At 46.3% G+C, this 23,220-nt stretch overlaps 1 protein-coding gene across 1 annotated transcript; it reads left to right on the top strand.

Annotated features, from left to right (window-relative positions):
- Positions 1–5,837: 5,837 nt before the first annotated feature.
- LOC146355477 (vomeronasal type-2 receptor 26-like) lies at positions 5,838–17,580 on the top strand. Its single transcript, XM_084832561.1, has 3 exons — positions 5,838–5,983; positions 14,239–14,530; positions 17,100–17,580. Exons 2-3 carry the CDS (start codon positions 14,249–14,251, stop codon positions 17,145–17,147), a joined length of 330 nt encoding a protein of 109 aa, XP_084688687.1. The 5' UTR covers positions 5,838–5,983; positions 14,239–14,248; the 3' UTR covers positions 17,148–17,580.
- Positions 17,581–23,220: the final 5,640 nt, after the last annotated feature.

The raw sequence follows: 23,220 nt of genomic DNA on the forward strand, positions 1-23,220 counted from the left end.
GCAAGCCTGTCTCCAAAAGTGCCCTGCTTTGAATGGGGAAAAGGAGGGAACGAGGGGAGGAGTAGGGGGAAGGGGTGGCCCCACCCCTTGACCAAGTCATTGCCATATCACAGATGCACACCCAGGATTTAATGCTGGGGGGACGGGGCACACGGCAGCAGAACAGCAAGGGGGTCACGTTTAAGGGAAAAATGTGTACTAAAACTGACTTTCCAAAAATGTGCCTTGTACTGGGTTGCTGTGTATTAGCAACAAAGTTCTGTGTCACAAGCAGCCGTGATATGCTCTGCTTTGGACTAAATTATCCATGTAGATTGGCCCCAGGAGTTTTTAAGTCTGCTTGGTCCTTGGTTGGTCTTTGTGAGTGCCAGAAGTGGGATACAGGTGGGGATTGGATCACTTGCAGTTTCCTCTCCCATTGTTCACCACAATTGCCTCCAGAATGGCAATCTCTTCCTCCTTGTGAAATTATGGATTTGATCAGACTTCTAGTCCACATAGATGTGGGCAGGAGGGACAGGTTTCTCATCCAATCTCTGCTACAAAGGGTGGAAAAGACAGGGTTGCATTTTGACCCCCTTTCTTTTCCATCTATTTCTAAACGATTTGGCCTCTTATGTCTGTAATATTGATTCCCAAGCACCCATACTGTCCAACACTCCCATACCGTCCAACTGGAGTTCCCGAACTCTCCCTCGCCCGACTCTGCTCCCTTCTAAGTGAAAGTTTTCCTCGAAGCTTCGGGCGCTATGGTGGTCCTGTTTGCCAGCCCCCCACAGCTTTTGGCAATCATCTGCTTCACAATCGGCTCCAGCGGCAATCGCTTCGTTTCTCTGCATTTGCCATTCATTTTTTTGCATCCCCCCTCACATATATGTGCATGCGGGTGGGATGTGCAGCTGTCAGGGCCCTTTTGATTTCAAGCATTCAATGAATAACACTTGCAAGAGAGAGCTGCCGGGGAAGAAAGTGTGTTATTATCTTGCAAATCTCTCCTAAAACTTAGAATTTAACCCCACAATTTTGAGAATATCTTCACAAGCAGAAGAAACCAAAAAAGAAAAAGAGTTCCTTCATCAATCTGATAACAACAAGCTAGCCTCATTCATTGTTTTACTTTGGGATGTACGAAAATTCTGCCACAGATCTCGGGGAGGCTGAATGCCAGCGCATTCGGCCCCCTGAAATCGGTGGCCGAATGGCCTGCCCCCCCCGCCCCCCCGGGATGAAAGTTACCTTGGGCGGATCTTCCTGGCGGCGGTTCGGTGGCGGTGGCTGCGGCGGCCGGTCTTCCAACCGGCTGCCACTGCCACCATTTCCAGTTTAAAAAACAAAAAAAAAGTGATAGGCTATGTAAAGATTTACGTAGCCTATCACGGCTAGGTTTAAAAAAAAAATGTGATAGGCTATGTAAATGTTTACGTAGCCTATCACGGCTGACTTAAAAAAACCAAAAAAATACGTGCGTACGCAAATGGTGGCGCCCATGCTATTTGCGTTCCCCTTATTTTTGCCGTCTTAGTCTACATAAATGTTTATGTAGACTAAGACGTGCCAAAATAAGGAACACAAATGGCGGTGGCCATGGGCGCCACCATTTGCGTACGCGCGTTGTTGTTTTTTTAAGTCATCCGTGATAGGCTACGTAAACATTTACGTAGCCTATCACGGCTGACTGCAGGGACGCAAATGGCAGCGGCTATGGCCGCTGCCATTTGCGTCCCTGCTAGCCAGCGACCGGATGTCCGGCTGCTGGCGGAGCTGGCTGGCGGCTCCGCAGAATCCCTGTGGAGCACAGCTGGCTGGCCAGGATTCCGGGGGGTGGGAGGAACGGAGCGCCTCCCCCCCCAGCGAGGATTCCGGGGGGAGGGATGGAACCCCTTCCCCCCCAACCTTAAACATAATCCACGAAAGGTAAGTGCCTTTCGTACATCCCTAGTTTTACTGTGTGCTTTGGTTGTAACTTGCTCCCTGAATGGCGGTCGTTTCAGTCAGACTGAAATGGGCCATCGCCCTCAATTTCTGCATGACACGCAACACACATCATCGGCTTATTCGTCTTGTTTGGGGAGGTGGCATCTCTGCCAGCAGCAGGGCAGGATCCCAGTTCTGTATACAAAGTGGAGTGTGCCCATTTGAGAGATTCAAAAGCTCCTTCATTCAGAGATCAATATATGCGCACATTTACAATAGGGAAATAAATAATTGCTTTACTGTGTGGACGGGGTGACCACTGAGCTGTGCGAGAACCAAAAGGACAGCCCAAGAAATATTCCAGGAGTCACGCAGACTAGAAATGCGCACAGACTTCATTTTCCGTATTTCTTCTCCCCCCCACCCCGCCAGGCATGAACCAATATCTGGGTTGTTCAGTTGTCCCCAGGGAATCAGCTGAAGAGAATGAATGAGGTGCTCAGACACCTGCCCAGCCAGCCCGTCCTGTACCACTGGAATGCATTCCGAAAACAATGGAGAGATGACTTTGCTGAGAAAGGTTGCCCCTCCACCCGCTTCCACAGAAGCCTCAGTCTTGCAAGGGGCTCTTTCAAATTCTTCTTCTTTTTTATTTTTTACAGTTCTATGCTGCCTTTCCCCCTCCTTGAAGAACCCAAGGCGTCATACATGATCCTCCTCCTCTCCATTTTATCCTCACAACAACAACCCTGAGCAGTCGGTTGGGATGAGAGTCTATGACTGACCCAAAGTCACCCACTGAGTTTCCATGGCTGAGTGGGGACTAGAGCCCAGATCTCCTGACTCCCAGTCCCACACTCTAGCCGCTACACCACACTGCCTCCACTGGAGTAGCACACTGACATCAGAGCCAATAGCCTCTCCTCCCGCCCATGTTTGTCTGCACTGGATTGCGCACCCATACAAACACACACACACCACACTCCAACATATTTTTTTGGAGCACTTGTTGCCCTAGTTCGATCAGCTCTGGTTTTGTCTTTGACTCCGTTGAATTCAGTGTCACTATCAATGTTGCTCATTTTCTTGCGGATCCCAACATTGAAATGGCACAGTCCTTGCATTGCATCGATTCCGTGTCTTGAACAAGCAGGAGGTTTGCAAATGGGAAGATTGCATCTGGAAAGAAACGGGCACCTTGTGGTAACTGCCTCACAGGTGCTGTTGTCTTGATTGGCATTGCTTGGGACATGGTGCACAGTTAAGCCAGGTCCGTGCTCTCAAATGTAGAATGATGCACAGCCAGTATGTTGCCAGAGTGGTGGAGTGGCGAGAGTGTTGGACTGGGGGTCACTAGATATGGGTTCTAGTCCCCACTCAGCCAAGAAGGTCACTGGGCGAGTTTGGGCCAGTCACTGACTCTCCACCTAGCCTACCTCACAGGGTGGTTGTGAGGATAAAATAGAGAGGATGGGTTCCTTGGAAGAGGAAAAAATGTGGGAGACAAATGTAAGAAAAAAAAAATAACCAAGGGAATTCTTTGTGTCTAAATGGGAAATAGTGCACCATTAAACCAGTCACAGATGTGGTTTATAAGGTTGCAAGATAATAATTTAGAAAAATCATATAATTATAACATTGCATGCCTGCTATTGCAGGTCAGTTATGCCCTGAAGATTAGACACCAATACTGGGTGAGGCAGAAATATCACCAGATCTTATCTGTGTGGCAAGATTTCACTCATCCTCTCTTGCAAGAGAGAGCTTCAATCTGAGTTTCATTCGGATTGAAATGGGCCATTGTCCTCAATTTCTGCATAACAATGGGAAAGTATTATTCCCCATAACACTTGAAAGAGAGAGCAGCCGGGCAAGCAGATGTCGCATGATCTATCCCCAAACCTTAGAATTTTACTCCAATATTTGAGACAATATCTGCACAAGCAGAAAAAAATGAAAGAAGAATATAGTTTCTTCAATCATATATCAGATGGCATTCACTTTTGTGAATGGCGGTTCTTGCATTTCTGTGTGTCTGTCACAGTGTGAAAGCCATTCGAACTCCCCCGCCCCAGCCTGGCATGGATGCAGGGATGGCGGAGAATTTCTCCCCCAAACTTCGGGGGGCCGAGCGCCAACGTGTTCGGCCCCCCAAACAAGTTTCGGGGAGAAATCCTCCGCACCCCCCCCGCACCCCCCCTGGGACGGGACTTACCTTCCCTGAATGTCCCTCCCGGCGGCGGGTCCGGCTGGCGGTTCGTCCGGTGTTCGAGCGGGGCGGGAGCGGCAGCCGGTCTTTCGACCGGCTGCCGCCCCCGCCATTGCAATGAAAGAAAAAAAAAAAAACACGTCCCCTGATAGGCTACGTGACGATTAACGTAGCCTATCACGGCAAGATTTGCAAAGTCAGCCGTGATAGGCTACGTGAATCGTCACATAGCCTATCACGGGTAACTTTAAAAAAAAAAAAAAAAAGCGCGTACGCAAATGGCGGCCCCCATAGGGAGCCGCCATTCCCCTTCCTTATTTGGTCGCTGTAGTCTATGTCAATGTTTACGTAGACTACGGCGAAAATAAGGGCAACGCAAATAGCGTTGCCCTTATTTTCGCCGTAGTCTACGTAAACATTTACGTAGACTACAGCAACTAAATAAGGAACGCGAATGGCGGCTCCCTATGGGGGCCGCCATTCGCGTACGGCTTTTTTTTTTTTTAAAGTTACCTGTGATAGGCTACGTGACGATTCACGTAGCCTATCACGGCTGACTTTCCAGATCTAGCCGTGATAGGCTACGTGAATCGTCACGTAGCCTATCAGGGGACTTTTTTTTTTTTTTTTTTTTACTTTCGTGTTCGCGGCCGGGCGAGGCGGGAAGCCTCCCCCCCCGGCCTGAATTTCGGCCGGGCGAGGCGGGAAGCCTCCCCCCCCGGCCTGAACTTCGCGGGGGGAGCAGCGAAGCGCTCCCCCCCACCGCGAACAAGCTGCGAGAAAAGGTAAGTGACTTTCGTCCACCCCTACATGGATGACAGATTTAGGAATGCACAGAACACTTACTTTATGTTCCGTTCTGTTTCTGCTGTGGGGGAGGCGCTCTGTTCCTCCCCCCCGGAATCCTGCCTGGCTGGCTCCACTCCGCAGCCAAGCTGCGGAGCTGCCGGCTGACTCCGGCCAACCGCAGCTGGACATCTGGCCACTAGGCAGCCTTCAGGGACGCAAATGGCAGCAGCAGTAGCCGCCGCCATTTGCGTCCCTGTATTTAGCTGTGATAGGCTATGTAAGTATTTACGTAGCCTATCACGTCTGGGTAGGTAAAAAAAAAAAAAGCGTACGCAAATGGCAGCGGCTACAGCCGCCGCCATTTGCGTTCCTTATTTTTTGCCGTCTTAGTATACGTAAATATTTATGTAAGACAATTATGGCAAAAATGGCATAAAAAAAAATTATGGACCCAGAGGATGTTAACGAATTTAGGGATGGCGGAGAATTTCTGAGAATTTCTCCACGAATCTCAGTGAGGCCGAATGCCAACGCATTCGGCCCCCCGAAATTGGCGGTGAAATTCTCCACCCCCCACCCCCCCGGGATGGGATTACCTCCTGCAAATGTCCCTCTCGGTGGCAAATCCCAGCGGCGGTTCGGCGGCGGTTCAGCGGGGGCGGGGGCAGCAGCTATTTGCGTTGCCCTTATTTTCGCCGTAGTCTACGTAAATCTTTACGTAGACTAGACGTGCCAAAATAAGGAACGCAAATGGCGGCGCCCATGGGCCACCGCCATTTGCGTATGCGCTTTTTTTCCCCCCAAAGTCACCCGTGATAGGCTACGTGACGATTTACGTAGCCTTTCACAGCTGACTTTGTAAATCTAGCTGTGATAGGCTACGTAAATCGTTACATAGCCTATCATGGGTTGTTGTTTTTTTTCACTTTTTGTTTCGTGGCTGGGGAGACGGGACGCTTCTCCCCGGCCTGAATTTCGGCTGGGCGAGGCGGGGTGCCTCCCCCCCGGCCTGAATTTCAGCCGGGCGAGGCGGGACGCCTCCCCCCCACCGCGAAGCCAAGCTGCGAAAAGGTAAGTGAGTTTCATACATCCCTAGATTATAGGCCAGTGGCCAACATCCCCTTCCTGGGCAAGGTGCTTGAGCGAGTGGTTGTAGGACAGCTCCAGGCACTGTTGAATTAAACGGATTATCTAGATCCATTTCAATTGGGCTTCAGGCCTGGTTTTGGAGCAGAAACTGCCTTGGCCCCCCCTTGGGATGACCTCTGCCGGGACAGGGACAGGGGGAGTGCAACCCTGTTGATTCTTCTGGACCACTCAGTGGCTTTCGATACCATCAACCATGGTATCCTTCCGGATAGGTTGTCTGGGTTGGGAGTTGGAGGCACTGTACTACAGTGGTTCCGCTCCTACTTGGATGGCCGATTCTAGAAGGTGGTGCTGGGGGATTATTGCTCTGTGCCATGGCAATTGTGCCATGGGGTTCCACAGGGCTCTATTTTATCCCCTATGCTGTTTAACATCTACATGAAAAGGCTGGGGGAGGTTATCCGGAGGTGTGGGCTGAGGTGCCATCGATATGCGGATGACACCCAGCTCTACCTCTCTTTCTCATCAAATCCAGGTGAGGCAGTGGCTGTTCTGAATCAGGGCCTGGGCACGGTAATGGACTGGATGAGGGCCAATAAATTGAAACTCAATCCAGACAAGACGGAGGTACTGTTAGCGGGTGGTGTGTCTGCCCGGCTAGGTGATATTCAACCTGTTCTGGAGGGGGTTGCACTCCCCCTAAAGGATCAGGTTCATAGTTTGGGAGTGCTCTTGGATTCAGAACTGTCACTTGAGGCACCGGTGAACTCAGTGGCACGGAGAACTTTTTATCAGCTTAGGCTGATATACCAACTACACCCTTATCTGGACAGAGGTAGCCTAGCTACAGTTATCCATGCTCTGAGAACTTCTCGTCTGGATTACTGCAGTGCGTTATACGTGGGGCTGCCTTTGAAAACGGTCTGGAAACTTCAGCTGGTCCAAAATAGGGCAGCAAGATTGTTAACAGGGACTGGCCTGCGAGCTCATATTACGCCAGTACTTTTCCAGCTGCACTGGCTGCCAGTCCATTTCCGGGCCTGATTCATAGTGCTGGTGTTAACATTTAAAGCCCTTAATGGCTTGGGGCCAGGTTACCTGAAGGATCGCCTCCTCCCATATGTGCCTGCCCGGACCTTAAGATCATCGTCAGCAGCCCTCCTCTGTGAGCCCCTGCCAAAGGAAGTGAGGTGGGCGGCTACTAGGAGGAGGGCTTTTTCTTCTGTGGCACCCCGGCTGTGGAATGAGCTTCCTAGCGAGGTTCGCCTGGCACCTACATTGTACTCCTTTCGGCACCAGGTGAAGACCTTTTTATTCTCCCAGGCATTTTAGCATTTTAGCTTTCTGAACTTTTAGCTTTGCTGTTTTAAATCTGTATTTTAAACTTCTGCACTGCTGCTGAGTTTCATTGTGGTAGCATTGATATATTGTGGCTTTAATGTTCTATATATTTTAAATTGTTTTATTGTGTGCTCTTTGGTTTTAATTTTTGTGAACCACCCAGAGAGCTTCGGCTATTGGGTGGTATAGAAATGAAATGGAATAGATAGATAGATAGATAGATAGATAGATAGACAGATGATAGATAGATAGATAGATAGATAGATAGATAGATAGATAGGGGATCGCAAATAGCATAGACTAAGATGGTGAAAAATAAGGAACTCAAATGTACATTTGTGTACTTTTTTTTTTACCTACCCAGATGTGATTGGCTACGTAAGTCTTTACGTAGCCTATCACATCAATGTAAAAATACCAGACCGGACTGTAAATGGTGCTGGCGGCAGCCGGTCGGAAGACCAGCCACTGCCACTGCCGCCACCGAAGCCGCCACTGGAGCTGCCGCCATCCGGAACATCCGGCCCAGGTAAGCTTCATCCCAGGGGGATCTGCAGGGGCGTGGGGGGGGTGGCAGGCCATTCCGCCACGGTTTTTGGGGGGCCGAATGCCAGCGCATTCGGCCTCACTGAAATCCGTGGCGGAATTCTCCGCCATCCCTAGACAGAATGCATGCCGAGGCTAAACCCCAGGATATAACTGTGCATGTACTTAGACAACAAAAGACCCAAGTGACTAGGATTAGAAAACAAAGCAAGAGTCATCATGCTAATAGGAATCTTTCAGGCTTGCAGAAAGAAAAATGGTCCGAATCATATGTGACGGGACACTTCCAGGTTCTTCTTTTTGCTGGGAGGATGGGCGGGGGAGTCTGTGTCAGAAGGGCAGGATAAATTAGCACATGGCAGGAAAAACCACTCAGCACTCCTCATGTTCCCTCCTCCCCAAAATAATCACGAATGCAAAAGGATGATTGAGCAATACTGAATTGAAATGTTCCGCAGATGTAGTTGAAAGTGCGCATTTCATGGATTTAAAGTGTGCAAACACGAAGCTTTCTGTGTGAAATTGACTCTTTTTGCTCATTGGGGTCCCAAATAAATAAATTTTTAAAAAGCATTGCAGAAGCTGCAAACGGTTCAAGGGATGAGTGACAGTAATAGCCGATCACTCGCGTGCTTCGATGAAGGGGAGGAGAACTGAGCAGCGGAGAGTCCTCACAGCCCTAGTTGAATGCAAGGTCTGGATTGAGGCCTTTCCGCGGCACAGATGTTTACCTTTTTGGCAGTTCCTGTTAGCTGTCTCTCCTTGGTGCTTTCTGAGTCTTATGGTATGTGCTGCAATTAGAGCGATGAGAAGAGATTACGTTGGCCAGGCACCTCTGCAGAAGTCGTGGGCACTTATGGGCTTGAGAAGGCCCACTTTCCTCTTGTTCAAAGACTAGCAGATTTAGATCCACAATATGTGAGAACAGTTGCGAAGAAAAACTACTCTCCATTACTCTGTACTCTGTAAATAATAACGGAATGACTGCAGGCCCATACCTGTATACATTAACCATTCCAAAGTATAGGAGCACATATACTCTTGCCCATTTTAATAGTGCTGCCATCGACACTATTAAATGGATGATTTAGTAAGATCCCAGTTAGTGTTTCCGTGGTGCTGGAGTAACAGAATCGGTTGAACATGTTGTCTTACGCTGTGACCTCTATAGGGGATTCAGGGAAAAGCTAATTTCCCCACGATTGAGAGCCTTCCCAGAAAATACCTCCACCACTTCGGTATCCATTTGGTTAAGGGATGTGTCTTCTTGGGTCACTTTAAAGGTTGCCAGGTTGTTTTCTGCTCTGAATGGAAACGAGGGAAAAAATGATGTTATTTGCTTGGAAAAAGGAACCTCGTCAATTGGATTTTGCTAGTTTTAACTGTGTTTTATACGTTTTATACTGATTTTTCTGGTCTGTGACCATACGAAAATGAATTCATTCATTCAAAGAGATGATCTGTGTCTGTGAGAGTTTTCTTGGAACTCTGAGGCTCCCCCAGTTACTGGAATGGGGCCAATGAGATTTGGGATGCCTCAGAGGGCACTTGCCTCCCTTTGAGAGAGCCCCAGATACATCCAAAGCAGCATGAGTTGGCTCTGGATTCATCCAAACCAAATGCAGGGGCCTAGTATGAATTGACGTTCCTGGATTCCTGGTGTCACTGGGCCACTGAAACCTGCTCTAATATTAAAACTTTCCCAGTGAAATTGAGGGGTTCTTGCAGCCCTTCTTCCACAATTAATTGTGAAAAAATGTTTTGCAGCTGTAATGTCTGCACACATGTATTTCAAAAGTCCTCCTTTGCCTGCAGCAGAAATGGGATTTGGGTCATTGTAAGGATCCCAAAATTGTTCTGAAAAATGCCTTATTTTTCATTATGAGAGGAGAGTTCCCCTTTTGCTAATATTTCTCCTGTGTTACTATAGGGCAGAACCTTTTTTTTCCCTTCTCTTTAAGATCATTTCTGTTTGCTACTGAATCTACATATTTTTGTACAAATTTGGATGGCATTGTGGAATGTCTTTTAGTTCCTTGAAAAATCTATACTATGTAAATGTGTTAAATATACAGAATTACTCCTGACAGAATATGTGGATAATTCCTCCTCCTCCTCGTCCTCCTCCTCGTCCTCCTCTTGGAGCACAAGCAGAACCAACGGAGTTGTCAAGAGTTAGTTTACCACTGTTCAGTTTTGTTCACATGTTGTGGCCCTTATGACTTCAAGAATTTGTTTCTTCATTCATCGTCAGTGAAATATTGCCACCGTCTCTCATATCCTGGACACAGGGCAATCCTGACTTACGGGTTGTATTTATGGAGAAGGATAGGTCCTGTTTCTCCTGATCCCCTTTAAACTCTGTGAATACCAAGATACTCCCTGCCAAGTGGTCCAGGTGTCAGTCAGACCAATCTCAACATAGGCCAAAGAACTAAATCAAGGTCCATATCCAGTTGACTGTCTTTATTCATGGAACAAGCAGAGAGAAGATTGGAAATGGTTGGTTGCATTTCAGATAAAACAAACAATACAGTTACGTGCCTAAGGTCATTCAAACGTGGTTGAACTGCTCGGTCACTGACCCATGAAATAGAGCTACACTGGTGAGTTATGGAAACATGTATTCTTCAGATGAGCACCTGCAAATGGAGACACAAAGAGTCAACAAAGTCGCAGGAGTGATTCTTGCTGCCTCATAATTATAAAAATCATAGTTATTTCTTGTAGTGCTCACCAAAGCTCGAGGGAATTTGATTTCCAAAGGCCACTTTTGAAAACAATGCAAGAATCTGAAAGTGAAGAGCAACGCTTGTTCTCCTCATATGCGATTCCTGAAAATCTGGTGCATAAATATAGTCCTGAACCTCCAAGGGCCTGGGGGGAGATGTGGGGAAGGCAGAGACTGTGCCAGTGTGAGGTTATGTATCATCCCCTTCTCGGGTGGCCAAATGCCTTCCATTACAGAGGACAATCGTCTACTGTCGAGAGCTAGCAGAGGACAACCCTGCATTTGAAGATGTTCTCTCTCAGATGAGCTGTCCACTACACGTCTGGATTAAAATTAAAGAACCACAGAGGGAGAGAGGAAACAGGGGCCTGGAAGTTGTCTAGCTACAGGACCTGGACAGCAAACTGAGCAGGCACACAGGTCACCTAGTCAGTCTCTCCACTTATGGTCTGATGTTTCGTATTTCCGTGTAAACCATAGTTATTCTTTCTGCATTTGCACCTATATTTACAACGACGTCTTCAGAGCTGAGGCCATGCGCGTAGGTGCATGCCTGCATGCAGATGAGACACAGAAGGAGATTGTTGCAGACGTTTCCAGCATGCTGCTGCTGCTGCTTCTCCTGCTGCCCCACCTTCCCTGTGGGATGCTGGAGACAAAATGCCCTTTCAATCTGAGAAGTGATCAGAGTGAATCATTTAATTATTACAGGCCAGGAGAGTACCTGATCAGTGGGATCACATCAACACTAAATGCTGAATTTAAACCATTTGTTTTCTTCGAGCCTCCCTCCTCCCGATTGTCATTGTAAGTGATGTTATGCCTAGTTTTGAAATCATACTTTCCAGCTGTCTGTCTTTAGTAGAGGGGACAGTGAATCTATCTGTTCTGATAAGCTGTCCTCTTTAAAAAGGGCTCCTATGAAATCAAATGAATGAATGTCAGAGGGCATAATCTGATTTATTTAATTAATTTTATCTGCCCTTCAAGTTTCCACCAAGAAAATGGCACTCAGGGTTGCTGTCAATAATGGATAAATAAAAACTTGATTAGAACAAAAACAAATACACTTAAATAGACTTAAAAATACAACCATGGTAGGATAAAAACAGCATCCGACCCAGCAGATCTGCTCATGCCAAAGGCCTGTTGAATGTGTCAGCCTGGTGGAGCCACAACAGTAGAGAGGGAGCCGACCCATCCTCACTTGGCAGGGAGTTCCACAGCCTGCTTTAGGAGTTAGCTTCCAGGTTTAATTGTGTCTGGGAAGAACAGAGATTTCCTGTGGAGAGAAATGAATTGTCTGGCTGCTCTTCTTCTATACATCTTTTGTGGTTTGCAATCTGACTGCTCCCTGTCATTCGGGTTCCCACTTTTTCATTTGTTGGTTGCCTAAGTATTCCTCCCCTGAGGCAATAGGTGGTAGAAGCACAAGTAATTCAAGTCTATGCCCCAACCACTGAGGCCGAAGAAGCTGAGGTTGATCAGTTCTAAGAAGACCTACAACACCTTCTAGAACTAACACCAAAGAAAGATGTCCTTTTCATCATAGGGGACACATCATAGCAAACACTCTTTTCCAACAGCACAAGAGGCGACTCTACACATGGACATCACCAGATGGTCAATATCGAAATCAGATTGATTATGTCCTTTGCAGCCAAAGATGGAGAAGCTCCATACAGTCAGTAAAAACAAGAACTGGAGCTGACTGTGGCTCAGATCATGAGCTTCTTGTTGCAAAATTTCAGCTTAAATTGAAAAACCTAGGGAAAACCACTAACCCATTCAGGTATGACCTAAATCATATCCCTTATGAATATACAGTGGAAGTGAGGAATAGATTTCAGGGATTAGACCTGATAGACAGAGTGCCTGAGGAACTATGGACGGAGGTCCGTAACATTGTTCAGGAGGCAGCAACGAAATCCATCCCAAAGAAAAAGAAATGCAAGAAAGCCAAGTGGCTGTCTGAGGAGGCTTGACAAGTAGCTGCGGAAGGAAGGGAAGTGAAAAGCAAGGGAGAAAGGGGAAGATATACCCATCTGAATGCAGAGTTCTACAGAATAGCAAGGAGAGACAAGAAGGCCTTCTTAAATGAACAATGCAAAGAAATCGAGGTAAACAATAGAATGGGAAAGACTAGAGATCTCTTAAAGAAAATCGGAGATCTCAAGGGAACGTTTTGTGCAAAGACGGGCATGATAAAAGACAAAGAAGGCAGGGACCTAACAGAAGCAGATGAGATTAAGAAGAGGTGGAAAGAATACACAGAAGAACTATGCAGGAAAGATCTTAATGTCCTTGATAGCCATGATAGTAATGTCCTTGATAGCCATGATAGTGCGGTCACAGAACTAGTGCCGGACATCCTAGAGAGTGAAGTCAAGTGGGCCTTAGGAAGCAATAGTAACAACAAAGCTAGCGGAGATGACAGTATTCCAGTTGAGCTATTTAAATCCTAAAAGATGATGCTGTTAAAGTGCTGCACTCAATATGCCAACAAATTTGGAACACTCAACAGCGGCCACAAGACTGGAAAAGGTCAGTTTACATTGCAATTCCAAAGAAGGGCAATGCCAAAGAGTGTTCAAACTACCGTACAATTGCGCTCATTTCACATACCAGCAAGGTTATGCTCAAAATCCTACAAGCTAAGCTTCAGCAGCATGTGAACCGAGAACTACTGGAAGTACAAGCTGGGTTTCGAAGAGGCAGAGGAACTAGAGATCCAATTGCCAACATTCGCTGGATCATGGAGAAAGCAGGAGAATTCCAGAAAAATGTCTATTTCTGCTTCATTGACTATGCTAAAGGCATAGATTGGATCTACAGAGGGAGGGGCCATAGCTCAGTCAATAGAGCATGTGCATAGCATGCCAAAAGCCCTAGGTTTGATTCCCGGCATCTCCAGGTAAGGCTGGAAAAACCACTGCCTGAAACCCTGGAGAGCCACTGCCAGTCGGTGTTGACAATACTGGTTGAGGTGGACCAAGGGTATGATTCAGTAGAAGGCAGCTGCCTATCTTCGTATCTCCCTAGTTATGTTGTGCGGGCATGGTTATTCAGGGATTGATCCCACTGTGCCCAATGGGGCTCATTCCCTGCCCAGTATGCTTAGGATTTCAGCCATGGTTCTTCAAAGCTTCTGCACGGCCTTCTCCTGCACTGGACTGGGCATCTTCCCCTGCTTTGTGGTTCAGAGCCTATTGCTTGCCAAGGGCTATGCACCATGTCATTTGGAGAACCCCTCATGCTACGATAAGCAATGCTGAATTGGCTCTAAGTCAGCGATAGTCTGAGGCCCAAACCAAATGTGACAAGGTCTCTGTTTTTTTGCATCTAACATCCACATTTTAAATGATGCAGATATATGGCATGGAGGGTGAATGTGGGGAAGGGGAGTGTGACCTTTCCCCCCTCTGAAATGGTCCCCCAAAACATCACCCCCTAATTCCACTCTGCACTGGGAAGAAATTCTGCATTAGTGTCTAGTTCTACGAGTAAAATGTTGAGATTTCTATTTCCTAGAAAAGCCATTTTAATAAATGATGCAAGAAATGGGATATCCAGGTATGAAATTTTGGGTGAAATCTGATGACACCTTTGTTTGTTGCAGGTCAGAGGGTATGAAGTACTGGTCCATCCTCCCGTTCTTGTTTGGCATTCGTGAAATCAACGAGAATCGGAGGCTGTTGCCCAATATCACCCTGGGCTACAATGTCTATGAGAACTATTTCAATGCAAGAATGACTTATGAGGCCATGGTAGACCTTCTGTCTGTGGGGGAGCAAAGTGTTCCGAACTTCAGCTGTGGGAGACAGAATCACCTCTTGGCGGTCCTTGAAGGGTCTGACCCTGGAATCTCCAACAGGATTTCAAGCATGCTGGACATCTACAAAGTCCCCCAGGTATGAATGGTGGTGAAAGATAAAGGCTGGGTCTACTTCCACTTTGCAGTCTCTCCAGGGAAGACCAGGAGGTGGCATTCAACTGGGCATCACCATGTAAGGCTGGAGACAGGCAGCACTCACCAGAGGAGCTGAATATGGTCTGAGAGATGTTTTGCCTTCCTGAGAATACAGGTAAGAAATAAGCGAACAAGCACACAACTGGAAATAGGTCTACTAATAACAGTATAATTTTAGAACAATAGGAACACACAATGGACCTGGTGGGTGTTAGTCATCTATTTGAAATAGATTGTTGGAACAATATAATTATACATATGTAAACAAATTGAATACAGTTGTACCTACAATAGATCTAGTGACTGCATTGACTCGTGTTTCAGCATCCCTTATTATATTCCCTGGGTAATCCCTATCCACCAATTGTTGCCTAAATAGTATTTTTTGATTTACATACTCATGATATTGTGAGGAGTTCCTCTTGAGACATAAATATTCTCCATATGGTAAATTCCTACACAGTTGCACAGGGTGGAAAGATTCAAAATGCAAAAGAGAATTCCTGTCAGTCAGTTTCCTCAATCTTCTAATGTAGAGATGATTTTGTCTGCAGTATCCCTCTGTATCTAAAAATGAAACACTCAGAGCATCAAAATGAGATGAAAACTTTATAGTGGGATGTACGGTATTGATCCAGGCCAGAAATTGATGTAAAATGTCTTGTTTCAAAAATATCAGAAAAATCTCATCAATATAACGTTTATAAAAAGGAAATACTTATAAAAAGGAATAAAGTTAACGTGAGATATTGCGGTGTCCTTTAGGGATGCCAAGAATCAATTAGCCACACTAGGGGCAAAAGGACTCCTCATTGCTACAACCCTAACTTGAAAGTGAAATTGATGAGAGAATCAGAAATAATTTTTCTCAAGAATGATGTCCACTAATTCCATAAGGAAATATGTGGCGGGGGAGAAAGATCATCCCTAGTATCAAGAAAAGATTCAACTATCATACGTGCCTCCTCGTGTGGAATATTAGTATATAAGGAATTAACATCCATAATTACCAAGACAGACTCTGGAGGAATTTGCATGCCCTCCAACTTATTCATGAAGTCCCTGGTGTATCCCAAATATGAAGGAATCCTGATGACCAAAGGATGTAGAAAATAATCCAGATACTGAGATACAGGTTCCAAAATGGAATTAGAACCTGAGACAATCGGGTGACTGGGAGGTGGAAAACCAGGGTTATGTATCTGAGGAAGGATAGAGATAACAGGAACATGTGGATACGGGTTCTGAAGAAATTTAGAGGTCAGCCCGAAAAGCATTGCTTCCATTACCGTAGTAGTAATGATAGAGGAAATATGTTTAGTGGGGTCATAGGAAATAGATTTATAACAAGAAGAATCTTGTAATTGTTTATGAACTTCTTGCATGTAATCTTCCTTATTAAGCACCAGAATGGCACCACCTTGGTCTGCATCCTTAGTCACAATAGACTGATCCTTAGCTGATTCTTTCAAATATTCAGATCCTTCCTTGATATGTTATACCATCCTTTCCTGGGCCTGTGTTCAATATGCTCTATATTCCCAAGGACCATCTGTTCAAAAACCTGAATACAGGGACCATTGATAGCTGGTATAAATCTTGAACTACGGTGGAGGGGAGAAGATATTAACTCTTCACTTTCACCAATGAACTCCCTGAATTTTAATTGTCGTATAAATTGGAAAAAAATCAATGTGGGTATGAAAGGCGTTATCTCTGGGTGTGGGAACAAAATCTCTCGAGCTGAAACAATTTCCTTGCTGATAAAGTACAGCCCTGCTTTCATGTAAATAATTTTGGATAAGATTTTGGCAACACATGTATATATTAGGATAATAACTGACAACAGGTGTGAATATAAATATAACCAAAACTGTGTGTGTACGTATGTGGATATGCATGCACAAACACACGTGTGCCTGTGTGTGCATATGTGTGCATATACATATGACTATAGATCTGAATATCTGAATATCTTTGCAGTTATTATTTACCTAAAGAAGCAACTCATATGCGAAATAGGATTGCACCGGATTCCTGCAACACTTTTTGGATGGACTTTGCAATCCTTTGAACTATTTATAATATTTATATTTATATAGCTGTGATACTGATGCTTCTGTCATGTTACAATGTATATACAATTGTATTCATATTGTTTTCATACATATAATTATATTGTTCCAACAATCTATTTCAAATAGATCACTAGACCCACGAAGTTCATTGTGTGTTCATATTGTTATAACATTACACTATTATTGCTTGACCTATTTACAGTTGTACAGTTGTTCGCTTATTCCTCAGAATACACCCTGATTTCATTTGTCCACTGTATCCTCTGCACAGGACAGTGTGAAACAGTACAAAAAGTGGAGTGGGTTTTCGGGTTTTGACGTTGGGTTGAATCCAGACTAAGCGTGCTTCCAGATGGAGGCTCCTAGCAGTAACACTCCAAAGGCATTCTACAAGAATTTGGACTGATTTTTCCGTAACGTTTATTTTTCTAGAAAGAAAAATTCCCAGAAGTGGGGAAGCATGGGAGGGTTACAATGTGAAGACATCATCTTCTGGACCTCCCATCAGAATCCCGCCATGGAAGCAAAGTCAGTCAGTCACGCTCCCATTGCTCTCAGAGGCACTTTAATCACAGCTAACTTGCCACATTGACTTCAATGGGACATTACTTAGACTAAGTTGGGGTGGATCAAATGTTGTACTTTTAGGATTTCTGAAATCCTACTTTGTACTTTGTCCAGGAAGTTGTACTACTGAAGTGTGGGGTATAAATGTTTTAATTTTATAAGTAAGAAAAGCTTGGAATGAGTGCATATGCCTTGACCAGAAGATCTCTCTCTCAACATCCATCCAACCGTCCCCCTGGAATATATATAAAATATTCACATAATTAAATTTCCTTTGGACAACTTCCATTTTGTAAGAAGGACAAAGAATTGTGTGTGTCTGAAAAAATAGCCTATTTATTATGGCAAACACTTTTGTGGACATGAGTCTGCTTTGTGTAATTGTGCCCGCCTGGGCAAGTAAAGCGAGGTGTGGTCATCTCACCCATATCCGGGGCAGCTGCATCCGGGTCCCCTGCGAGCAAGCAGGATGATGTCACCTGCAGTGCTACTGACTGCAGGATGGTGGACCGCCTCCCACAGTGGTGTGACACCCGGGCGAGCCCGCGAATATGAGGTGTGGGCCCCAATGGCCTCCAGGTGCGCTGGATCCAGGGCTGCCGTGCTCGGGTCCCCCGCCAACTTCGGAAGAAGTTGATTGCACCGCTGCCGACAGAGATGCCTCAGGAGAGTGGACTGGCTCCGGCGGTGGTGTGCCGCCAAGGTGAGGCCGTAAGGACGAGGTGGAGGGCCTCCATGTCATCCAGACACGCTAGACCCAGCGTCACTGTCGATAGAGACATCTCGGGAGGAAATAGAAAGACTTTATTTACTTATTTCATTTCTATCCCATCTTCCTTCCATCATGAAACTCAAGGTGGCAAAATTGTGGCTATTTGTGGTTCCCAAGTAGCATTCCCTTCAAGCACTGACCAGACCAAACCTGCGTAGCTTCAGCAGGCTGGCTGCCTCATGTGCCTTCAGACTATGTCCTGGGAAGATGAGAGAAGGGACCCACCCAAATTCAGCCATCAAGCCTTATGGGCAAGTGGAGACCAGGACCGGGTACCCTCAGGTCCCAGTACAATGCTCTAACCAATACACCACCCTAGCTCATGCAGTTGAGCTGAAACCCGGGTGAAGGCAGGCCGAAGTGGAGGCCTGAGAGGTCTGCAAGCCCAAAAGGGCACTGGTCAGCAAGAGCCCTCCCCCTTTGAAATCCCAAACCTTTGTGCCTGTGGCCCTAAAGAGAATGGCCCAGGTGGAAGAGGGCGCTGAGGGCAGGCAGGGCAGGCCCTTCGGAAGCCGGCAGAGTGCGGCTGCTGCCGCCACCGGGACCAGCGGGGCTGGTCAGAAAAGGTGAGGGGCGCGTGCACTGCCAAAGTGGGGATGTACGAAAGTCACTTACATTTTCAAAGGGTGACATCCAGGGTGGGGGGGAGGTGCTCCGTGATTGGCTATGTAAATATTTGTGTCACTTCGCTTAGCCGTGATAGACTACATATATATTTATGTAGCCTATCACCCCAAAAGACAGGGACACAAATGGCGGCTACAGCGGCCGCCATTTGGGTTCCTGCATATTGCCATGATAGGCTACATAAGTATTTACATAGCCTATCACGGCTGATGCATGGATGAAAAAAGCACCGTGAACAGCAACAGCTAAGCGCTCCATTCCGCACGCATTTTGCAGGGTGGTGGGGTGGGGGACTTCGCTCCACCACGGATTATGGGTTACCGAATTCACTGGAATTTGGCCTCCCTGGGATCCTTGGCGGAATTCTCTGACATCCCTATGCCAAAGCAAGCGCCACCGACCAGGAGGCCGTGAAGTGCCGCTACCACTGCCAGGCAGCGAAGGGGGGGGTGCGCTGCTGAAGCAAGCACCGCCACTGATGACAAGCAGGAAAGAGGGTGCGTGGCATGTGCGTTGGCCACGAAGACCGCCGGCGTCCCAGGGCAGCACAGCGCAGCAGCTGCCACTGGCAGACACTGAAGGGGCCAGTCTCCACGTCCAATGGGTAGAGTAATGGGGAGGTTGGCTGCGAGGCAGGGAGGGCTGGCTGAGCACCAAGCCTGACACGTCCTGGGTGGAGACGAAGCGAAGGGGGGGGGGAGAGTTGAGAGGAGTTGTATCAAGCAACGAGAGGCTGAGGCAGTTGTTCACTTCTCCCTTTGAAAACCCCCAATCTCTTCCTCTCTTTACTAGGTCAGTTATGGGTTTGTCAGTCAAGGTCCCAAGGATAGACACAAGATCCCCTTTCGTTACCGGATGGTCCCCAAACCAGAACCTCCATATCTGGGGATTGTCAAACTGCTCCTGCATTTCAGATGGACTTGGATCAGTCTCCTGGCTCCAGACAATGACAACGGAGTGCGGTTCATGAGCAGCTTCACACCTGTGGTGATCAGGAATGGAATTTGCATTGCCTTCTCAGAAAGCATTCCAGTGCTGGATCATAGAAAGACGTTGAACATAGTTTCATATTTGATAAAGTCCCAGGTCAATGTAGTTGTTTGTCCAGTGGACTTTCAGATCATAGTAAAAGTAATATTCATAATGCATAGAGCTGAACAGATGACAAAACAAACTGTAGGGAAAGTTTGGATTGCAACGGCTTTGCAGGAAGTCAGCATCAGCTTGATGTACACCATGCAGCGTCAGATGGATGTTGATTTCCAGCACACCCCAGTTTCTTTGTCCTTCTTAATCAAGAAAGACAGACGGACACGGTATGACAATTTTGAATCATTTGCTGTTGCTATCAAGCATTTTGTAGAGACAGCATTTGATTGTTCATATGCTAGTCATGTGCTGTCTGTGAAAATCTGGGAAAGATGCAGAGAAAAAGAGACCTGGGAGGACCTGCCCCAGGATGTGATTGAAAGGATCCTATCGCAAGACTCCTACAGTGTTTACAGTTCCATCCAGGCTGCGGCACGGACCTTACATGCTGCATACTCATCCAAATCAAATGCGATGAGGATGGCTGGCGGAGAGAAGCAGGCACTTCAGAGGTTCCAGCCATGGCAGGTATTCCTTCTCCTTCACACATTTCATTCATTGATTACACTTGTACCCCCCCCTTTCTTCCAAGGAGCTCAAGGTGGCACACATGTCGTCCTCCCCATCTTTGTCTTCACAACAGCCCTGTGAATTAGGTTAAGCTGGGTGCTGGTGACTGGCCAAGGCAATCTAGTGAGCTTCCTAGAGAAACCATAGTGGGGATTTGAACCCACATGGGGGCAGGAATGTAGTGGTACAGGTTGAGTATCAGGTGCCCCAGTCAGAAATCCTTCCCTTGCTCAGTCAATATTCTTTTGAAAATCTGCGCACAACCAAAAGGGGATTCCATGGCTGTACCTCCTGCCCAGCTCCTCAACAATGTACCAACCTGAGCTAGCTGCAGGGGGGCCTGTTGGTAATGCTGGGGTCTCCTAGATAAGAATGTTGAGGCACTTCAACATTCATGCAGAGGCAGCCCTTTTGCTGTATCAGATGATATTCCTTTGATGACCTGGGTATGAGGGGCAGAACATTGTCTATTTGTCATGTTGCGATCACTACCAGGATGGATTTCGAGACTTACAAGAATTGCCCACTTTGCCTTGAGTCACATAGCATCAAGAAAAGATCTACCCACATTTCCTGGAATGTAAACAGAACTCTCCTAGCAACTGGGAGTTCTGCATACAGGTTAAGATATCATATTCCCGCCATAATAAGTCAACAGGACTCAGTGGCCTGGAAGAATCAGTGTACATTAGAGCTCCAAATGGTCAGACCCAAGATGTATAACAGACTTCCCAGGAATTCCGAAGTGTTTTCTTTTTTCTGTCATTCTAGTTACACCCTTTCCTGAGAGAATTCCATCTTCACAACACTTCCATGGATGGAGTTTATATGGATGAGGATGGGGAACTGGCATCTGATTTTAATATAGTCAACTGGGTGGTTTTTCCCAATTTGTCCACTGCTAGATTGGACGTTGGGAGCATTGAGAGGCAGGCCTCCTTGGAGATCAAGTTCACCATCGATCAGAATGCCATTGTGTGGCCCAAGAGGTTAAATCAGGTAGGAGAAACTACTCATTTCATTTGATGTCCTTTAATACTTTATTTGTTTCTTTTCTTTCTACACCTTTCTAGGCAATCCAATATCTGTCTACTGCAAAAGTTGTTCCATTGAGTTCAATAAGGCTTGCCCATTAAGTTCAATTGGGCTTAGTCCCAGGTAAGTGGCCATAGGATTGCATCCTAAACGTCTATCAATTTGGTCGCTATTGTACATAGCACTTCACGAATGTGTTTCCCAATTCATTAATTTATAAAATAACATAGTGAGTATAAATAGAACAGATTTGGCATCATTTTAAGGAACCCTTGGAGGCCTGCTGTGAAGTTTGCCAGGCCAGCGTTCACCTGTCTTGTTTACGAGGCATCTTTGAAATGTTGCAAACTCTTGTGGGGGCTGTCACAAAATGGCTTCCATGCTGGGACGTGCCCATTTGCGTAATAGCTGTTCTGGTGGGCATGGCCATCATAAATTACCTATTTCTCAAAAGGTAGCAGAGGGGACAGGGAAGCAGGGCAGTGTAGGGAAAGATCCCCCTGCATTCCATCATGTCTGCAATTGTATGACAATGTCTCCATCACCTGTGCAGGTGCTGGCCCTGAACTTGCTTTAAGGCATGGGTGTTCTGCGTGAAAGGGGTGGATCGGTTTCTTTGTGTATGTGTGAATGAGAATGAGAGAGATTTCTGTATACATTAATTTGAAAGTGTTACAACGTCTTTGTTCACTGCCTTTTGGACATTTTTTAAACCCTGCCTTTAATGTCTTCTTCAATTTTATTTGTTAAATATCCCCCCAAATCCTTCATTACTGTACCGCCCCACCACACACCACACTCAGCTTTGCAGGCATGCTTTCCCATACTTAGTCCTGAGTAATCCAGTCCACTTTACCTGTGAGGAGAGAATTATAAGATGAATTTTAGTACTGTGCAGCTTCTCTTTGTTACTTCTGAATAGGTATGAACAGCGGTCCATCTGTACCTGATGAATGGTGCCTACAAAACATAGCCCAAAGTGAATTTGTTCGTCTTTAATATGGCAGGTGATTCTCTGAGGTCATTAAAAGAGATGGAATTCGGACAATCTCACAATTCGTTGCTCTGTTCCAAACACTCTGTGTGGCTCTTCTTCTTCTTCTTGTGTGGCTGCCCGCACCATTCTTCACTCATGATTTTAAAGCCATTTAATTCTCTGTGGAATGGCAGTTGCTCTTGGTACAGGAGAATCTGGGCCACAACCAAAGTAATATTTTGGGGGGATTATTTTTATTTTTGTAACCATGTGCAAGGAGTGGATTAGGGATGCTTTAAGGGCCCAATCCCATGCTGGTTTAGACAGAAAAGGTTCCTCCAACTCCCAGGATGCTTCAGAAAGCCATATTGGCTATGGGGTGCTGAGAGTTGAACGACATCTTTCTGTCTTGACATACATAGGATTGTGCCTTTAATTGTTCATTTCAAGCACTAGGTCCAGACTGCCTCTGCCTTTGTTCCATCAACAGGAGAACAGTCACCAAAAAGGAGCCAGGGGTCACTAACTAAAAGTTCCCTGTTATAGAAAAGTATAACTATTTCCTACCGATATATATCAAACTTTCTGACTAAGAAATTTCCCTGTATTCTCCTTTTCTTCATGGATAGGCCGTGCCTTTTTCTCGATGTACCGAAAGTTGCCGGCCTGGATATGCCAAGTTGACTAAGGAAGGAGAGCCCCTCTGTTGCTATGCTTGTGCCCCATGTGCAGAAGGAACAATCTCCACTCAGGAAGGTGGGTGACTCTCGAGCCAAGAGCTGCTCTTTCTGAACAGGGCCTACGAGTATTGACATGTTGTGGGAAGGGTTGTTTTAGACCCGGGTTCCTTTCTGTATTTTTGTTCCCAAGGAAAGGAAGGGAAGTACTGTGTGTGTGTTTGTGTGTGTGTGTGTGTG

This window comes from Heloderma suspectum, chromosome 2, assembly GCF_057233095.1.
Source record: "Heloderma suspectum isolate Gila_16-S chromosome 2, 16-S_ref, whole genome shotgun sequence".
Lineage (NCBI taxonomy): Eukaryota > Metazoa > Chordata > Lepidosauria > Squamata > Helodermatidae > Heloderma > Heloderma suspectum.